Source organism: Accipiter gentilis, chromosome 6 (genome assembly GCF_929443795.1).
Source record: "Accipiter gentilis chromosome 6, bAccGen1.1, whole genome shotgun sequence".
NCBI classification, from domain to species: domain Eukaryota; kingdom Metazoa; phylum Chordata; class Aves; order Accipitriformes; family Accipitridae; genus Astur; species Astur gentilis.
In genome coordinates this window covers 6,176,213-6,196,706 of record NC_064885.1, presented here as the reverse complement: position 1 = coordinate 6,196,706, position 20,494 = coordinate 6,176,213, and the positions used below count along the sequence as shown (strand labels likewise).

General features: G+C 42.3%; 2 protein-coding genes and 2 long non-coding RNA genes across 4 annotated transcripts in view; 1 reads left to right on the top strand and 3 right to left on the bottom strand.

Annotated features, from left to right (window-relative positions):
- Nucleotides 1-11: 11 nt before the first annotated feature.
- On the bottom strand, nucleotides 12-5,310 carry SLC46A1 (solute carrier family 46 member 1). The gene is made up of 5 exons (XM_049803731.1): nucleotides 4,912-5,310; nucleotides 3,948-4,800; nucleotides 3,469-3,552; nucleotides 2,265-2,421; nucleotides 12-1,718 (listed from the first exon to the last, which is right to left on the bottom strand). Exons 1-5 carry the CDS (start codon nucleotides 5,155-5,157, stop codon nucleotides 1,643-1,645), a joined length of 1,416 nt encoding a protein of 471 aa, XP_049659688.1. The 5' UTR covers nucleotides 5,158-5,310; the 3' UTR covers nucleotides 12-1,642.
- A 211-nt stretch (nucleotides 5,311-5,521) lies between these two features.
- Nucleotides 5,522-10,927, bottom strand: LOC126039679 (uncharacterized). The gene is made up of 3 exons (XR_007506384.1): nucleotides 10,795-10,927; nucleotides 10,437-10,535; nucleotides 5,522-5,979 (listed from the first exon to the last, which is right to left on the bottom strand). It is a non-coding gene; the product is annotated as an uncharacterized LOC126039679 (long non-coding RNA).
- SLC13A2 (solute carrier family 13 member 2) lies at nucleotides 7,668-20,484 on the top strand. The gene is made up of 12 exons (XM_049803162.1): nucleotides 7,668-7,708; nucleotides 10,907-11,035; nucleotides 11,383-11,519; nucleotides 12,640-12,866; nucleotides 13,765-13,945; nucleotides 14,168-14,290; nucleotides 15,211-15,432; nucleotides 15,532-15,629; nucleotides 16,217-16,338; nucleotides 18,330-18,491; nucleotides 19,463-19,600; nucleotides 20,353-20,484. Exons 2-12 carry the CDS (start codon nucleotides 10,937-10,939, stop codon nucleotides 20,482-20,484), a joined length of 1,641 nt encoding a protein of 546 aa, XP_049659119.1. The 5' UTR covers nucleotides 7,668-7,708; nucleotides 10,907-10,936.
- Nucleotides 16,279-20,494, bottom strand: part of LOC126039680 (uncharacterized) — a 41,520-nt gene continuing 37,304 nt past the window's right edge. The window contains exon 4 of the long non-coding RNA XR_007506385.1: nucleotides 16,279-16,502. This is a non-coding gene — a long non-coding RNA (uncharacterized LOC126039680). The remainder of the gene's footprint in view (nucleotides 16,503-20,494) is intronic.

Below are 20,494 nucleotides of genomic sequence, written 5' to 3'. Positions count from 1 at the left end.
GGGAACAAAGCTGTATATAAGCATTTCACATTTACTGCATATTGAAGGACAGGTTACAGACTAGGTACTCCCACAAGCTTTACTCCGGTGTTCAGGAAAAGCAAGCTTTGGCTGCTTGCAAGTCCCAAACCTGCATTTTTTCCTGACTCAGGACTCTCACACACTCATTCTCCACAGGGCAGATAACCTCCTGCTGCTGCTTCTTTACTGCAGAGTCTTCAATAAAGGAAGAAACATGAAAATAACGGAGAGAAGCACAGAATGAGATAAGGACAAATGACATCAACAGCTGTACAAGAAAAGCTATCTTTTTATGGTCCATAAAAGGGAACGGTGGTTTTATACGTTCTGAAAGTAACGTGTTTGCTAAGCAATTTCAGTGTTAAGGACATTATTGCATGCATCTGAACAGTCTGTGCAATGCAATGTACACAGAACTGCTGGTTTATGGCAGTTTGAAGAAAATAGGATTGAGGCAATACAGTTAATGCTCTGAAAAGAACAATTACGAGTATCATGAACACGGGGTTTGCTTGCTGGCACCAACGTATCCTGAAAAGGGCAGCAGAAGTGAGATCACTGACACAGAATTTTGGGGCATAATTTTATCTCCAAAGACACTAGTCCTGTCCCCACACCAGCTCATCCCAACAGCACTGTGTATTGATAAGGAAGGACTGCTTCTGGCTCTGCCATAAGCACAGCAGTAATTTCACATGACACTAGGGCACATATATCACAGTTGGGACCTCAAATCTATAATGTAAGGGTCTTCAGTTAGGGACGCCCAATTTTGCCAATTTTAGCATTAACTTCATCAGTTTGGGCAACTGTCAATTAAGGCACCTACGTATTCCCACACGAGCTATTACTTCTCAAAAGTACCTTTGAAATCCTGGGCTGAGCTGCAGACAGACAGGCAGGACGTCCCACTGGCACTCCTCACTACAAGCACTTTATGTATTAGATTCTCTCCCTCGGACATGTCCAACTTGCAAAGCTAAAGCTAGTTTAGTCAGTAAGGACAGCAACAGCACTCCTGTGGTAAACTACAGCTCATCATAAGGATTTCTGCAGGAGCTTAGTCTGGCACGTGACATTTGTATGACTTTTATTGACAACACACTGATTTGGAACGCAGATCTTTCTCCTCAGTAGCACGGTGTTAGGTACCTCTGCTTCAGTCTCACTCTGCAGGCTTTGGTCTGGGCCTCACCCACAGCCAACAGCTCATTTGCTGCACACTGTAGTACTCAGAGGGGAACATGTTTGCTAATTAAACCAGAATTCAGTCCTCTCTCATCACTCAAAGCATGCTATAGAACCTTCCCTCCCCACCAAACCCCAAACCACTAGCAGCCTTGCAAATGGCCAACAACAGCTTTCACTCTTGATTGGCTTTTCGGTCCCTTGGGTTTTCTCTGACAGATGAGCCAACACAACGGCAAGGAGGCATTCGCAACTGCAAATCAAGTTACTGCTGGTAGTCAGAGCCACGATTTCCAACTATTTGGCATTTAAAAAGTAGTAAGGACAAGCAGAGTGTCCTTCCCACACTGATCTGTCCTTCAAGGGAAGAATAAAGAGCAGTCTTCAGATGGACACTGCTGAGCTGGCCAATTCCTTGTTGCTAAGTTGCTGCTCAGTCATCTGTAGGGGACAGGGAAGCATCTGAGAAGTGACTGTAGTCCCGGTTTGAGTCCCAGATTTCCATCCATCTAAGAAAGAAAGAACGGTTAGAGCCTACGAAGGCACACTAGGATGTCACTGAATTAAGTGACTTTTAAAGTTTCAAAGGAACAGAACAAAATGACCCTGCCAAGAGCTGTTGCACTTCTACTGCAAACCCCAACACATTCTCTGTCCCAAGACTTACCAGGGGATTTGTTTTCTATCATGACACAACTTCTGCTTTAACTACTAGAGAAACAGGAAGAGAGACTGCTAAAAGAGCTCCGTCTCTTGCATAAAGGAGGATCTTCAACTCCAGATTTTGGATTCCACTCTGAGGGTGGAGTGAGACTTTGAAGCACTTTGAAAGTCAGCAGCTACGTTACTTGAGCTGCAGGTTTATCACTAGGATTCAGACGCCAGAAGAAAAGGACCTGCACCTCTGCTTACTGGGCACTAAACACCCTCTCATAAGCATAATTGAAAATACACCTTAAAAAGTGTAAGCTTCTATACTAAGCACAGTAAATAGTATTTTTCATATTACACTTCACAAATCCTATGGCAAAGTTTAGAAATTTGAAGTAAATTACCCAATAATAGCTGCTGGAATAAGAAGAACTATAGCCCCGAAGAGAAATGGGAATCCCCTCATGAAGTGCAAGCTGGCAGGGTAGAGAGAGTTGAACACTCCTGTAGCCACAAGTGAGCACAGCCCTTCCACACAGGCAACAGAAGCAAAGAGAGCACCTGAAAAAGATATATGAGGTTAATGGTGAGACAGCCCTGCCTGCAAACGTCTTTAACACATCACCTTCAGCGGGATTCTGTGAATCTTTCTAAGGGTTTGCACTTCCCATCAGAAAAGTGGTGGCTGGTTATCAAGTGTGGTAAGCAAAAGCTGCGAGCAGAGATCAGGCACACTCTCCTGGCCTTCGCAGGCCAAACCTGTGAAACTCAGCTTCTCTGTAGCCAGGACCACCTCATTGACCCCCAGAATTTGTATCACCGGAGCTGGCTAGGGATATTACATATCAGCTGGATTGTAAATGCTTTAGACAGGGCTATATAGATCTGTTTACTGCCAAGCACATCTTATCGCTTGTTAAACATTAAGTACAGTAGAAGACTTCGCTTTATAGATTTAGCATCATAAATCTGTTATCAAGTGTGTGCCACCTTCATTCTAATACAAGAAACACGAATTGTGCAGTCACCTTTCAACCTTTCCCACCTCGATTCCCTCCTCCCCTCTGTCTGCCCACAGAGGCATTCCTATGCAGTGTTTAACAGCAAGTGCAAGCTCTCCAAACAAATTACTGCCAGAAAGGCAAATATGCTCCTCCTATGGGTTATCCGTGATCTTTCACCATGGTCAATGATACAACCCTCTAACAACACTGTGTTTCTTCCTACTGTTACTGATCTACAGAAAAAAAGTCACCGTCAGGGAAATCACTATTTTCTGCTTGTTATATAATCCATTTTAACTCTTAGTCCTTGTCAAAGTTTTGGAAACGAACAGATGGATGAATGAACTATTCCTGAGCTTGAATGTAATACTTTTCATCCTGCTTTTCTTCTCTTGTCCTCATCTTGAAGATATAGCAAGTCTAAATGGTTGACTGACAATTATTCTGAAAAAATAAAATGTTGCCCTGGGCCTGAGGATGAGTGCATGGGCACAGGAGTCCAAACAAGCCAGGGAAGTCCTAACCTCCCAAAGCAGTTTCGTTTCAATGTTCCAAGAAGACAGTGTTTCAGAACGTAGCTTAAGCGTACTGGCCAACTCCTTACCCTGTTCCATCTCACTGACCAGCTTGGAGAGCTTGGCTCTGATGACTGGAGTGGCTGCCATGGAAAGGAACAGAATCCCATAACCTGTGAGCAAGATACAGCATATTAGGAAAGCTCAGCTGAAAAATAAAGTCTCCAAAGTCAATCCCAGAAATCTGTAGCTTGAAGCAGTTTCTCCCTGCTATATTTACACCAAATTCACCCTCCTGCATCTCATAATGCACTTTAGTCTGTGTCTGCAGTGTAATACAGCTTCTGGGAAACCTAATATTCTCAGAACTATACAGTTGCACTTTCAACTTTAGTGTTTGGCCACCTTTGCTGTTAGCAAGCCACAGTTTTCTTGGTACACAGGGCTGAAACGTAGGCAGAACTTCCTCCACGTGCTTGAACTCCCAGAAGCACACTGCCCTCCTACGTCTACTGGCATCTCTTCAGCTAAGAGCCTGAGACAGGGGGATTTAAGAATTCAGCATCACCTGTAAACATCAGTGGTGTTGTAGTAGCAAGCGAAATCACAACCAGTCCAGAAATGTTGGAGATCAATCCTATCTCTGCCACCCAGGTGTCTTGAAGGCAGAGCTGCAGCAGCCGCAGCCCTCCCAGGCTGCTCAGGTAAGCCAGGTAGCTGGCGGCTGAGCCGTACCCAATGAGGTCAGCAGACCAGCAGAGAGGTGACCCAAGCTCATACAAAACAAAGAGGTCCCTGGATCCAAAATGTACAGTGACAAGAAGAAAGAAAGCCAGGGAGTAAAGGGCAAGCTTCCTCCTGGAGCTCAAGCGTTCTGGGGCCACGTACAGCCTGTACACAGCCTTGTAATGGCTGAGCGTGAACAGCTTGGCTGGTTTCTGCTGCTTCACCGATTCCTGAAGACAGAAAGCAGCGTAGAGAGCGGCAGCGAGACTAGTAGCAAGCACGAGCCAAAAGGGGTTGATGTACCCCTGAGCCTTGCGCCACTGGCCGCCGCCGATGCTGGCCAGCATGCCCGCGATGCCGAGGCACGCCTCGAGGATGGCGACGCGAAACGTGCGTGCCCGTCTGTCGCTGGTGTCGGCCACGTAGGCGAAGCAGCTGGCCAGGATCAGGTTGTAGTCTCCCATGAGGCCGCTCAAAACGCGTCCAAGGAGAAAGTAGGCAACGTGCAGCTGCCGGTACATGACGAGAAGATAGATGGCCGCTTGCACGGCCATACCCACTGCTGGCAGGATGAGGGCCGGCCGGCGGCCCACGCTGTCGCTCCACGGTCCGAAGAGAGTCACGGAGAAGAGACCAACGAAGAAACCTCCCAGGTTGATACAGAGGTTCCAGTGGGAGACTAGCGCTTCCACCTCCTGCAAAACAAAAACAGGCACCTGTAGGCCCCAGGACCAGCAGCACCCACCACCACCCCAGGAGTCATCAGCACCCCCCCAAACCCCAGCACCCCCCCCCCGTTCTCCCACCTGCCGCAGGGGATCATCATGGGCGCTGCCGTTCCCGCAGCCGGCGGGGCTGCTGCCGTTGGGACCGCTGTAACCCCGCTCGGCCCCCAGCCTGTCCCAGAGGTACTGGGTGGCCAGGGGACCCTGCAGGCCGAGGGACAGGGTGGCCAGGAAGAGGAGAGGCTCGGTGGCCGGCAGCGGCGGACAGCGGCGGCGGGGCGGTGGGAGCGGCTGCTGCTGCTGCTCCGGTACCGGCGGAGCGGCCATGGCGGCGGCAGCGGAGACGGAGTCGGGGGGGGGGGGGGGCGGAGGAGCGGCGTGCCCCGCCCGGGCCAGGCTGCCCCCGCCGTGCTCCGCCCCGGGGAACCGGCAGCAGGGAAGAGGGGAAGGGAAGAGGAAAAGGAAGAGGGGGGGGGGAAGGGTTGTCCGGTTGTGGCTTTTCTTCCTGCGAAAGGAGGAAAGGGACGGGCTCCGGGTTTGGGTTGCGGTAGGATCTGGGAAATGGTGTAGCGAAGGGATGCGCCGTCGCGTCTGTTAATGAGCAGCGCGTGTGAAAATGCTTCTTTTTCTAAAGGAGGAAAATAACTGGAACACGCCAGAGGGTTTGGCTGTGCTGTTAGGTTTCCTGTTAGGTTTGGTCCGCCTCGAAGAGCAGATCAGTGAGCAAAGACCGAGTCGTTCTTTAAATTCAAAGAACACATTCAGAGTACTAGATTAAGCCATGTATACGAACTGGAGCAGCTCCAGATGAATGTAAATTGGCATCCCTCCTTTGACATCGCTGAGGGAGTGTTAAGGGGCTGCAGGTGAAGCTCTGACAAATCCACAACCCCCCCGCAGACGTAAACTGTTCACTTTGCAGTAACACACTTCCAGAGCTCATTTATAGCATCTTTGAAAGTAACAGGACTCTCGTGGCAGTGGAAACTATCGCTGTGGATGTGCTGCTTCTAAAGAACAGGCACGATTCCTTAGCTGAGACCCTTCTGCATTGTTACTTACACCCCATAGGCAAGACTGCAGCTGGAGGCCAACCTCTGTGTTAGAGAGATGTGAAAACAAGGTTTCCTTTCAGATTTTCATTGCAACCTTAGGACATAAGAGTAGGAAGTAGAAAAATTACTTTGCCGTTGGCTGATTTTGTCACTGCGCCTTTTCAGACACTAGTTCAACATTAAGCGGATGCAAAAATGTGGGGGAATAGAATTCATTTGAAAGCTCTTTCTCATTCTTTTTGTACCAAGGGTGAAATGCTGAAGCTCAGGATTGGCAGTTATGTACCGTGATGCTGTTTCTTGTAAGCAATATGCCTAAGTCAAGCTTGCAAAAGAGCTGTGAGTTTGCAACAGCTCTGGCAACTGAAACCCCGCTGTTTTTCAATCATAAGCACATTATTGAAAGAAAACAAGCCCCAGCAGAAAAGGGACGAGAGAGAGAAACAGCAGAAGCTCTTTGTGGAGCTGACATCAGATGACCTAATGTCTGTGCTTCTCTTTCGCTCTCTCTGCTTGAGTAAGCTATAAACAGAGCTGAGACAATTTATACCAATAAAATGGAAATGTTATCATCATTATCTGAAGTATGCGCTTCCATGATCTACCAAATAAGGACATCAAAGTGACATTAGCAAGACACTCCCTTTGGAATTAAAAAGTTTAGTTCCGTTCCTGCATATTTACAGAACCAAGTCATTCACTGCTTGTATTTCGGAAGTTTCTTGCAACCAGGAAAAGAATTGCTAGTAATTTCCCAGTAGCACTACTTTTTTCTCTTCCTCCCCCCGCCCTCCCCCCCGCTACACCCTGCAAGCTACCAAAGCTGTGCCTATAAATCTGCAAGATCAGAAAGGTGAAAAAAAATATATCCCAATGTCTGCAAAGTAGCACTATAGCCAAGTCTTTCCCAATCCACTGAGATACAACAGACTATGTCAGAAAGAGTTACTAGGTTCCCTATTTCACCCTAAGCCTTTCTTATAACATACTGGCCTGCCCTGTGGGAGGAACTGAGTTCTGACCAGAACTTAACATTTCCCCTATTGCTCTTTGAGTAGAAGAACACGGAATCGTCATGAGGGTCATCATCCAGGACCACACAGAGACAGGTGCCCCTGCTCTCAGGTGGCAAGGACTGTAAGTCCCTTCCTGCACGGGGACTTGATGTGGCATCTGGTGACAGGAGCTCTGCTCTAGTGGATTTTGCTACCCAAAGAATTTCTCAGCGAATACAATGATGTTTATGTAACATTTTGTGTAGATGTTTCTAATCTCTATATTTAAGTATTACAGATGCAGATGTGTTTTTCAGTACTCAGCATATTTTTAAAACAATTTTCAACCTACTATGGAAGGAGCATTTCTCTTTTTTTATAGGGGGAATAACAGTACCCATGCAAAGAAGGCATTATTAAAGACCAAAATATTAATATTCTTTTAAAAAAGCATAGGTCATCTCAGGATGCCTTTAATAAACCTACTTGGTCCACAAGGAGTTAATTCTCTCCTGGTTTTACCCGTTATCAGGAAGATTGTCTTAAGAAAGTTCCTGGTCTGACACTCTTTTGCTGTCCCCTCCCTTCTTTGTTCTCTTCTTTCTCCGATTACAGTTCCAAAAACAACACCCAACCCCCTGAGGTCAATGGTTAATATTCCCGAGTGTTTATATAGTCTCCAGCAGCAGAACTCAGGCCTTTCAGCACTGGGCTAGCTCCAGCACCATGGCTGGCTTCTTGCAGATGACCCTAGCCTTCAGGAAATACCTGATCGTAGTGTTTGTACCCCTTTTGTTTCTTCCTCTGCCTCTGGCTGTTCCTACCAAGGTAAGAACTTTTCAAATTGAATTTGAGAACCAAATCTCCAAATCTCTCCTTAAAGCTGTTCCTTTTAAGTGACAGAGCTGAAGAGAACATACAGATTCTTTCTCAGAGGCATTTACTTCATTTATTGCTTGAGGATCTTTTTTTTTTTTTTTTTTTTCTGAGCAGACCCCTTTGACTACCGATAGTAGAGGAATATAAAAGCAATAGGACATAGATGGATGAACAGAGACATCTGTGATTGCATATCCTAGAAGAATGCTTGGTGACATGCGATTTTATAACTTTTGCTTTGCATCTAACTGATTTAGCAGAGATATTTCTGTGCTGATGCTTGTGTGTGTGAACCTAAGTTACAGTGTAAGGCTCAATTTTAATCCCCCTTCTGATTTTCTAAAAGTATCCAGTCCACATCTTGTTTTAATTTTTTCCTTGTTGTTGTTGCCAGATAGAAGAGGCATTTTTCTTGGTCAGGTGGACAAAGCATTCTGATAAATAAGGATAAATAATATGTATTCCACACTTCTTTTAGCTTATTTCTGTAAGAATCTTTCCAAACAATGATTTAAAATTTAAAATGTCGAGTTTTGGAAGACACCTAGCTTAGGATTCCTTCAGAAAAAGTTAACTACAAAAACCTGTAGCAGTGGGGCAGGTATCTCTGAGACATTGATCATTTAAATACAGCACTGTGAGCACGCAGACTGCCAGTGTTCTGCTGCTTCTTCACTTTGGCTTATTTCTCCCACTCCCAATCTCTTCATGCAGACATCTAATCTCTGGTCTTCAGGTCTCTTATTAGAGTCCCAGCACCATTAAATAGCTAGTCCCAATCTACCTCTCCTGTCACTGCTCTTTGGATGTCAAGTCCTAGCTCTTCCCTCTGGTCTCTGCCTGCCTGCTTGTCTCCTGATCCCTGCTGACTCCCAGTTTCTAGACTCCTTTGCCAAGCTTCACTCTTCGCTCCACTAGCTCTTCCTTGTCTTTTTGTGCAGCCTGTCCCAAAGTTCTTTCTTCCTCACAGCTCTTTTTCTGAGTGTTATCAGAGACTTTGGAGCTATGACCAGAGGACTGTAAGCAAGAATGATAGAGTGGCACTGGCTTGAGGTGAAATGTGGTAACTGATCAGGCGTGTCCTCCTATTCCCTTGCTATGCAAATAAAAGAGCTTAAACTATCACTGAAAAGCTTACTACGAAGAAAAACAGAAAAACTACTTTTTTGCTAGTTAACTTTCCATAGGCAAAAGAGTCACTGAAGTTAAAAGAGATCTGGATCAGAAAAGTTCTAAGTAGCCAGAAAGAGAGATATTATTTTTTTTCTTCCCCTGAGGCTACGAGTTCAAACTTACTTGCGAGAGTCATTGTTACCATACAGTAAGCAGTAAGTCCTTGGTATTCCTTGTCGAATGATTTGGCAGTCTTGGTTCAGTTCCTCTTTGAAAATGACTCTCTCTGGTTTCTATGTATTCAGCTACAACACAAAAATTTAAAATGCCCTGGACTTTTCCCTTTGTAATCTGTAAGAAGATTTCTTGTGTTAGAATTGTGCATCATGGTACTGCCAAGCAGGAAAAGCAGGTTGCAAGGGAGTTGCAAGGGTACAACTTACAGGATGGAATTTCACATTTTTCTGTTCTGTTGAGCTATTAACCTGTCCCATAGTGACATAGCACTGGACACTAAACTATTACAAATGAGAGCAGACAATGCTAAAGATTTTGTCTAAAGACAGAGGAATGTCCTTACAGGACAACTGACTTTGTGAAAAACCTTATTTCAGCTTTTACTGAGAGCTTGTTCACAGCAGGCTGGAAGAGAACAGCACCGTGCCTATGTGTTCCAAGGCCCTGCTAGCATCTCTCAAAAGGCACCCACTGGCATCTCTTAATAACAAAATGGGAGGGAAAGGATCATCAAAATGGAAAATGGCTTTCACTGCTTGATGGGATGTGTAATTAAGGTTGTTACTGCTCTCATTCAAAAATAAGGCTCAAAAAGGTGTCTTTTCACCTCTTCATGAATCTCTCAGCTTTACCTCTCCAGCCCTCCTGCTTTGATAATTTACCACCTAGATTGCTATCTTCTTCTTTCCTCCAGACTAATCAGCTCCCCTGTTCATCCTTTCCCTTCACCAGCTCTGTAACTTCCATGCCATGTTCAGAAGCATGTTCTAAACCATCACAAGTTTGAGCCCGCCAGCCATTATTCCATCTTCTTGGTTTAAACCTCTGTAATCTAGCCATTACAATTTCCATCACTTCATTGCTTCCTCAAGAAGCATACATTTTCATTCATACTGTCCAGTATATTTTAGTGGACATCCTTGATCCAAGACCACACAACCACTTTTTTCTTCCTTTTGATTTGCTGGTGGCCATTATTGTGCTAGTTCCAAAATGAGGAAGACACTGTAGCCTTCAATGTTACTTTTCCTTGCTTTCTTCAGCCCAGACATATGAAAATCTGCTGTGACATGTTATTTTGAATATTTTTAGTGTATAGGGACTGAGTTAAATATTTCTACATAAAATTCAGAGTGGTTGTCCAAAGCAGAACTAAATCAATGTTTTCTCATAAAAAGAGTAACATGATATAGGGGATCATACCCTCTTCAAAGAAACAAGACAAAGTCAGTGGAAGCTGAACCTGATCTGTGACCAGTTTGTCAGTTAGCCTTACAAAGTCTGTACTAAGCTAAAAATCCAATGAAAAATAGATAAAAGTACTTACAGTACAAGCAATCCAGGCTGTTGAAATTAGTTGGGGTTTATCTGGGCCATGTTCTGAAGCATAAAGGTGGAGAAACCTTGACTGGATCAGTAACTGTTTCTGCAACTCAAAGACAGAAATATATAAAAAGAAAATACCATCACCAGCAAAATCAAGAAGTCTTTGCAGGGACTGCCAGTCCCTTATCATGAAGGGTTCAAAGTAATCAGTTTGTTTCTTTTCCTAAGTTTCTTTTTTTTCCCCATTAGGAGGCCCCCATCTCTTCCTCACAGTTCTGACAAGGTTGTTGAAGAGTTTGTCATTTGATTAGGATCTGCATAGGTAGGAGGGTAGACGGGAGAGAAAGATAGAAAAGAACCTTTTCTCAAATCCTTTTATCAGGCAATGAATATAATTATGGGCTGTTGCCTTCTCAAAGTCTAAGTGAGATGTACAGTCTGTTCTGATTGCATGTACTCTTCTTCTGTCAGGAGGCCCGATGTGGTTATGTTATCATAGTGATGGCACTGTTTTGGTGCACAGAAGCCTTGCCGTTGGCTGTCACAGCTCTCTTTCCTGTCTTGCTGTTCCCACTAATGAATATCATGGATTCAACAACAGTAAGAGATGTTACTCTATCCATATTTGCCTATGTATTTATTGGTCCGCTTCTTTTATTCTGGGATTATTTCCAGGGTGATTTCTAGAGTGTGGTGCAAAGAAGAGAAAATTGTACTATTGTTGCACAGGGAATCGGCTGTCCTCTCCATGGAACAGAACTTGCATGAGCCTAGAGTGAACTCCGGGTGGGGCTGGTAATCTGAAATCAAAGCAAACTCACTGTTTAGATGCAATCCATAGTTACTGTGTGCTAATGTCTTTGGGACAAGACCATCCCTCAGAAAGTGCCTTCTCTCTAAGCACTGGCTTCTTGTCACTATTTTCTCTGCCTTGTTCCATATTACAGGTCTGCCGGGAGTACTTGAAGGACACCAATATGCTTTTTATTGGGGGACTGCTGATGGCCATTGCGATTGAGAATTGGCACCTACACAAGCGTGTTGCTCTGCGGGTCTTGCTTATCACTGGTGTCAGACCAGCCCTGTGAGTAACAGTTGTGAAAACACTGTGCGATCAAGGACTTTATGGCATTAGTTCCTATCTCAGAGTTGCCTGTAGTCTCCTATGTAAATCTGTAAATCATATCCTACAAATGGTTTTCTACAGTCCAAGTGAGTCAGTGCCTGAGCAAACCTTGCAAATGGGGATCCTTTGATGTGTTACAGACCTGGTGCCTCTTTTTCGAATTCCAGATGGCTTTAGGTGGAGAAATAGCAACAAGAGAGTCAATGCTGAAAAGACAAAGGTGCTGCTAGGCTTGGCCAGAAGCACAGCTTTAGACAATCAGGAAATATTACAGCTGAAACACAGAAAACATATACTCTGTTATATCAGTATAACATAACTGTTACAGTGATTGCAAAGAGAAGAGAAAATATGGGGATGCTTGTTTTGAAAACAACAAATGTTTACCAGACTAGAACTTTAAACTATGCAGAGGCTACACGGCCCTATTTAATTTGTCTCAGATCTTAAGAAGATGGAATACTGAAGGAAATTACAAAGCAATAGAATAAAAATGCATACAAGATAAAACCCTTTTCATCTAATATATAATCTACTTCTCATCTAAAGAATAATTTTGAGACAAATAACAGAGTTAATACTGAAACAAGGATTAGAATTTTATATGAGTAAGAAGAGAATCTTAAATAATAGAGGTGGAATAAAATGACAAAAAAAAAAAGAGATCATCTTCCTTATGGCTTAAACTGATTGCCATTTGGGATCAAATTCAGCTTGCAATTCCTCTTCAAAATATATTATAATACATTAACATGTTATTGAGATGGTATGTCTTCCTCGGAAGCATGCAGAATAAGCAGGATACTGACTAGATAAACTGTGTGCTCCAAGACACTAACTTCCACTTTACTAGTCATAAGAATGTAAAAGCACAATTGGCTGAAACTGCAAAAAGAAAAATTTATGTTAAATCTTACCATGTCATTTGCAAAGCAGACTAGGGTAAGAAGAAGTGCTAGGTGTGAATGGCTAAGCATTTTCAAAACCCAGCATTTGTAACCAAAGCTTTGTAACAAAAAAAAAGAGAGCATTGCAGCACTGAGTTCTGAACTGACTTTTTCAAACCTTTTCATTTCAGACTCCTCATGGGTTTCATGACTGTGACCGCCTTCCTGTCGATGTGGATCAGCAATACCGCCACCACTGCCATGATGGTCCCAATAGCACAAGCAGTGTTGGAACAGTTGCACAAGTCAGAAATGGAGTCTAGCACAGCTAGCCAAGCATCTGAAAACATCAACAAAGCCTTTGAACTGCAGGAAAAGTCAACTAAACCAGATAGCTCCGAAGAAACAGAGGAAAAAGGTGAGTGGGTTATGGGTGTCTTTGCGGTAATGGAGGATGACCTGATGGTCTTCTTCACTGTCAAAGTTACTAGTAAATTCAAAAAGAAAAATGTGCCTAAAGCATCCTGACTGTATCAGACAGCATTTATGAGGCTCTTCCATGAACCAGACAAAAGCACAGTAAGATCTACTGACTTGGATGAAGTGAGAAATAGATTGAAAATATGAAGCGATGATAACTAACCAATAAACCAACAAAATGTATAAATTCTCTATTAGCTGAAGCCTTTACATTTGGCTTGATATTACCCTATATATTTATGTTAGTTCAATTATTACCTACTGTGTAACTTATCAGATAATAGGGAATTCCCAAGGGAAAATTTCTGGCCTACTTCATGCCAGAAGGTTAGGGATTAAAATGATCTTTCTAATCCGAAGATACACAATCATGCAACAATCTCTCTTTATCAGCTGTCTTGCCACTCTTCCCACCTTTGAGACAACTCAATTGTTTCTGATTGTAAATCTCAGCACCAGCAGTCAGGTGCTGGTACAGAATGACTTACCTTCAGTCCAACACCTCTGACTCTGTTGTGCCCCCCTGAATTCTTGCCTCTCCCCTCTGTGTGCAGTTCAGACATTGCCCTAGTTCACCGAAAAGTGTCAGCAGTATGTTCGGACTTTATCACACATTTCAACTTTTCTTCTGAAAAACTGCTCAGCATCAGGACAACCACTGAAAATGGACAGAAGATAAAAGAATTAATAACGCCAGCCTTAAAATGAGGAAATTTGGCTCCTTCAGCTTTGAGTCCATTGTGTCCTAGGCTTGAAATACTGAATTACACAGGCACAAGATCTTTTCCTACCCAATCTAGCTTCTGTAACTCTTTTGTTCCTGTCTTGGGACCTAGGTAGTAGTCATGTCCTGACAGTCGAGGAAGACAGAAAGAGAAATGAAAATCTGCAAGAGGAGAAACACAAGAAATTCTGCAAGGGAATGTCTCTCTGTATTTGTTACTCAGCCAGTATTGGAGGCATTGCAACTCTGACTGGGACAACACCAAATCTGGTACTGCAAGGACAAGTTGAGGAGTAAGTCTGGTTGAATTTGGGATTTCATACCCACTAAACTGCATCATTCTGCTACAGCTGACTTCCAGCCAACACAGAGAAGGAAAATATCAATTTGGTAACTTTGTCAGGAAGTTATTTTCTCTTCCTTAGTGGGCCTCACAGTACCTCCTCTTTTCTGAATCATTAATTACAGAAGAGAGTACAGAATTTTGGATGCTAACAGCCATCTATATTTTACAGGCTCTTTCCTAACAATGGCAATATCATCAACTTTGCCTCTTGGTTCTCCTTTGCCTTCCCCACCATGATCTTGTTACTGGTTTTGGCGTGGATTTGGCTCCAGATACTGTACTTGGGCTTTAAGTAAGTACCCTCTACACACTGTAATACAGCTGACGGGCCTGTTAGCAAGTACTCACTACATGTTGTAACACAGGTGATATTTTCATTGATAAGCCTAGGCTTGAAAGTCAGACAGCAGGTGACAAAGCCCTCACATAAAAGAGACCAGCAGAACAGCATACTAAGTATCTGTTAAAATACTGCAACTTTTTATTTGAAGAACCTGATCAAATCCCAGCTAAATATACTCTGTAGATGAAAATATGAAGTTATAACTGCATATAACCTGTTCTGCAGCATTGCTTTCATGTCCTGAAAGATTGTTGTGCTTCAGACCAGGAAACTGATCTGTACATATAGCTGGTCAATACCTTTGTGACGAGAGTTGCTACAGACTTAAGAGAATTAGTGTCATGCCAGTTCCCAAGGCTAATCACCCCATACAAGCGGCTTGCGTTACCTACCTGTTTAACACTTACCCTACCACTTTTGTATTAGGCCCAACCTCCTTTCTCTTAAATGGAAAGAATTCTGTAATGGCCGCAATGGTACTTTTGTCTTCAAATTCCTCTTTTAAAATTCTCCTTTTCTGTAATTTTAAAAAGCTTGGCAACTGTTTACTTCCTGGTGATCATATAGCCTTGTCAATCACACTAACATTGTCATTATTTCCCCGTGTGTCCAGATAGCATGCCTGTTTATATTTAGATCATGAGCTTTCAGGGATAGGAAGCTTCTTTCTGATCATCTTGGCAGTACACAGTACAATAGTGTTACTATCAACACCTATGGCTGCTGATGCTATGACAATAATATATATATAATTTCTATATGCATATATAAATATCTAAAAGACAACATGACTGAGTATAAAATTTGGATTCTTAACTCTGAGAATATCTGGCAAATGTCTCTGATATTTCTTGTCCATTTTTTTCTAGTTTTCAGAAGAATTTCGGTTGTGCTGCAAATGCCTCTGCAAAGGCTAAGGCGAAACAGGCCTATGACATTATCAAGGAAGAGAGCAAGAAATTGGGCTCAATGAAATTTGCAGAAATAGCAGTTTTGATCCTCTTCATACTACTGGTACTGCTCTGGTTTACAAGAGACCCTGGTTTCATACCAGGTTGGGCAACAGTTCTTTTCAACAAAAATGATACAAGGTATCACCACTTCTCCTCACTTTGAATAAAAATTAAGTAGGCTAGATTTTATAGAAGTGAAAACAGGGCTAGACTAAATATCTGACTGATCTATTGCAGCTATGTCACTGATGCTACAGTTGCCATCTTCATTTCAATCCTGTTGTTCATCATCCCTTCTGGCATTTCTAACAATGACAGAGACAAACACCAAACAGGTAAGATGACTGAAGGCATCAAAAATCAACTGCCAGAATAGGTACATGGGAAGTTCTACATTTTAGATTTACAAAGGAAATTTCAAACATTAAACAAGATTTCAAACTGCTCTTCCTGCATAGCTACAGCTGTATGCTTTAGGCTAGGCAAGGCATACATCCCATATAAGTTCTCTGTTTCTTGTAATTTAACTAAGTAGGAAACTCTTGTCTCAGCAGTGTTCCAGACACCAGTATTATACATATGTAAAAGCTTCTGAAGCTGGAGCCTTCAGGAGACAATACATGACTTAACAGAAACACATACAGTTCTGCAGATACATTGCCATACTTTTAACTCACTCTTACCTGTATTCTACTATGCCTCTTGGAGCAGCTACAAATCATTCATTAGTATTTTTGCAAGCCGAGTTTTAAAATCTTTGTTGATGAGGCTCTCATAATTTCTTTAGAAGACAATTCCACAGTCTACTTGATCTTGCTGACAGCAGTGTTTCCTGATGTTCATACTAAACTCACCTCCCTCCAAGAAGTCCTCCTTTCTTTGGAGAATGTAACATGGCTTACAAAATCTTTTTGGATTTTAGGCAGCAAGCCAAAGATCCGAGCACCTCCAGCTCTCTTGGACTGGAAAGTAGTTCACCAGAAAATGCCATGGAACATTGTGTTTCTGCTGGGAGGTGGCTTTGCCTTAGCCAAAGGCAGTGAGGTAACATTCTTCTGCTTATCTGGTATTTGTGTCCTTCTGGGTGTTTTCCATCTTGTTTTTCAAGCGTGCTCTCCCAGAACACAAGAGGGCATGCTGGTAGCACCAAACGTGCATTTCCTCAGCTAGTGGCAGTAGGACAGACTTCACCACCCGTAGGAGGAGTCCTGTGATTAGAACAAACCTTTATTGTTGCCTATGCAACTGGGATGGTACTACCAATCAAGGCAGCATGATTAACTGTGTTTCTAGAAAAGTGAGTGATTAAAAAACTACCCCAACACATTAAAGGTTCTATTAAATAAAACTTAAATCGATGTGGCAAGCACAAGGAGATAATGTGCCCAGGACGGGTCTCCAAATTATTTCAAACAACTATTTATGGAAATATGACTTAAATTAAACTACTAGAAGACAAATGTAGAGCTAGCTAGAGAACCTTGAGGAGAAGTTAAAAACGTCTGGCTGTCAGACTGAAGGATGTACTGATGTACTTCTGCAGGCATCTGCCAGGAGTCCAGTGCTACAAATTATTTTTCAGTAATGACTTAGATGATGGACCAGACAATACATTTATTAAATCTATAGACAATAAGCAAATTAGAAAAGGCTTCAAGTGCCTGGAAGTACTGGTTTAGAATTCAAAGATCTGTAAAATTGTTTCTAGAAAACAAGGATGCAACTCAATAAGGGAAATAGGAAGAAATAACCAAGTATCACAAATACAAGATGTGGAAATGACTGGATAAATTTTAAAGCTGCTCATGCACCTTATTCTAGTCAATATTTTTACATTGCTACTGAGGAAAAAAGCAAACAACTGGAAACATAGGTAGCACCATCATACATAAGACATGTAAATTATAATCCTTCCACTCAGGACTGGTAAGTCCTCAGCTACAGTACTGTATTCAGTTTGGGGTATCAGTCTTCAACAACATGTGGGCTATATGAAGAAAGTTTAGAGGAAGGTATTAAGAATGATTGGATCTCTGGGAAACATATTTGGAAAAGGAAAGATTAAAAAAATTATGCTAATTTATTCTAGAATAAGCCATCAAATACATAAAAGCTGATGCAGAAAGAAAGATAGTATACTTTTTTATATTCTGATGGTGCTAAAGGGCTTAAATTGCAGCAAAGGAGATTTAGGTTAAGCAGTAGGAAAATGTTCCAACTGTAAAGACAGTTAAGAACGTGAAAAAATTATCTCGGGACATTTTGGAAACTTCATTGCTAGAGATGTTTAACAAGTTTGAAAAACATCTATCAGTAATAATTTAGGTAGAGCCAATCCTGCCCTAGAACAGGGAATTAGACTAGTGCTTTCAAGACAGATTCCAACCCTCCCGTGAGAGACCACTTTTCAATGTCAGAAGAGACAGGCTGAAGTAACCAAGATATGAAATAAGGAGGACATGAAGAACAGTGGTTGCAAAACCAGTGAGAAAGCTAGGCTATAATGCATGAAGCAGCAAGACAGGCACAGTTAGGATATGTTCTCTTAAGAACAGCTGAATAATAATGATGCCTAAACTACAGCCCAGAATAATAGGGGAGATGCTGGTATTTTCTAGTGACTGGGAAGGATGAAAAGTATGAAAAGCTTCAGATAGTTGATCAAGATCTCAGACAGTGTGATGAAATTACATTAAATTGCTAGAATATCTGCTAAGATATATGAAAAATATTGGTCACGTACAACTAATGGCCTGAACAGAGAAATAGCTATTTGCTACCAATAACGTACTGTAAATGTAGTATCTTCTTATTTTAAATACTTTGGAAGGGAAAGCACATTTATTTTTATTTAACCTACCGAATTATCATGTCTATGAGCGTTGCTTCTTACATGTTTTTCTACAGAAAGCAGTTCGTATGGGAACTCCTATAAGAAGGGAAGGTAGAATCGGTATGAGAAATGTAATTGGACTGTGGTGTGGCTATTTCTTCTCCAGTCTACTATCTTGACAGACCTCTTTCCCCTGTTACAGGAATCTGGTCTGTCTTCTTGGTTAGGTAGCAAACTGACTCCTCTGCAGCACATCCCTCATCCAGCTATTGCTCTCCTGTTGTGTCTCCTTATTGCCACTTTCACTGAGTGCACCAGCAATGTGGCCACTACTACCCTCTTTCTCCCTATTCTGGCTTCAATGGTAAGTTCCAGCATTTCAAAATACTCTTATGAGAGAACAGCTTTCAACTCTTCTGCAAGCATACACCTGCCTAATTATAAAAACTAACTGGCTAACATAGCCAAGCCCTGGTTCATGTAGCCGACCAGGAATACAAGACTTAAAATATACATATATGTATGTGCATGCATATATATTCACACACACTGTGCTCGGTTCAACCTTTCTAAAATCATTGCTGGTGAAAAGTAAAGGGATTAAATTCATTGGCATATTAGACTTTGCCTTCTGGCCTAAACAACCTCATGAGGTCACTGCCAGCTGTACTTGTTTTTTCCTATTTGTTCTACATAGAGACAGCAACAGCAGCAGCATTTGCTTCTCTGCAACATTCCATTACTGTATTTCACTCCGACCACTAGCCTTCCAGAAGTCTCTGAAGATGATAGCATTAGTCAAGCTCTGTGACCTAATTCAGACTTTTGCATTTCCACAGGAGATTCCTGTTGCTGGGGTAGACATAGTTCTGCAGCATGAAAAGCTGGTTCCAGATAGAAACTGGAATAAGCTCCACCAAAATGTTTTTGCATAGGCCACAGACTCCAGCTAACCCCTAAACTGATCCACTCGCCTTCAGAGCTTGGGCTACCCCGTTTCCTCTGATAATTTTATTTTGTTCTTAACCAGTTTGAAGCCACTCTACATTTCTGCCTGGTTTTAAGAGTTGAATACAACCATTATTACTAATTTATACTGCAGCAGTGATCAGATTCCACAATCAGGAATACAAAGCACTGACCACAAAATCAATTCTTGCATTTGCTGCATAAAGACATTGGCTAGAGTTTCTAAACCAGAACCAAAATATGAGTGGCTGCAGTGTTTGTGAAAGAATGATGTTTCTGACATGGATAAATACAGTCTTCCACCAGAAGATTTCTATGCATTTTTGTATATCGAAACCATTATCTTTCCTCTCCCTTCTTGCATAGGCTGAAGCGATCTGCCTCAATCCACTCTATGTCATGCTGCCCTGTACACTTTCAGCATCATTGGCATTCATGCTCCCAGTGGCCACTCCTCCTAACGCCATTGTCTTCTCATATGGACAACTCAAGGTTATAGATATGGTGAGCAAAAGCACATTCTTTTCAGAATTTTCATCACTAGTTTTGATCTTCCCTTTTTCTAATATTGGTTCTTCTTGGAAGAGTTCTAGAAAACTCACTGTACTCAGCTTACGTCAAATGGAAACAAGAACATACATGTGTGAATTAATAAAGGGTCACACTGACTCCAATATATATTCAGAGCCTTATAAAGAAGCTATTGAGCTTTTAAAAAACAGCCAAGGCCTCTTGAAGATGTTCCAACAAGAGCTTGCTGTCAATGAGAAATGGCAATGTCTAACTGTTCGAAAAGCCCAAATGTAGATCATAGGGATGTCATAGTCCTGTCATCTGGATAGTCCTTCCACAGGGACTAGGAAAAGCCTAGCACATCTCACTAGGCTGCCCTGATGCCTCTTCTCACTATGTTAAGGAAAGACTGACAAGGATGCCATGTCTCTTGATAACTTTTCTAATTTATAATTGATCCAAGAAGAAATCCGAAATAACATTAGAGACAGATGCCAGGTCAGAAGAGAAGGTCCTACATAAGTGGATTAAAAAGATTTCAGGACTTCTAGTTTAAGTTTTATTTTTCCCCTAATACAAATTATATTTGTGAAGAAAACCAGCTTAAATGGAATTCGATGGAGTTCTGATGGAGTTGTAAAAAAAGGCCAAAGAGAAAATCTAACTGTACAAACAATCTTAATAAGCAAGGAAGGAAAAGAGTATGCAGTTCAACTAATAACGCTTCTCTTTTGTAATTCTAGGCCAAAGCTGGGTTTGTACTCAACATCCTGGGAGTTCTGACCATAACTCTAGCCATCAACACGTGGGCTTCATCTTTGTTCCAACTGCAAACTTTCCCATCTTGGGCAAATAAGACAGGTACATGCCCGTAATATGGAGAGG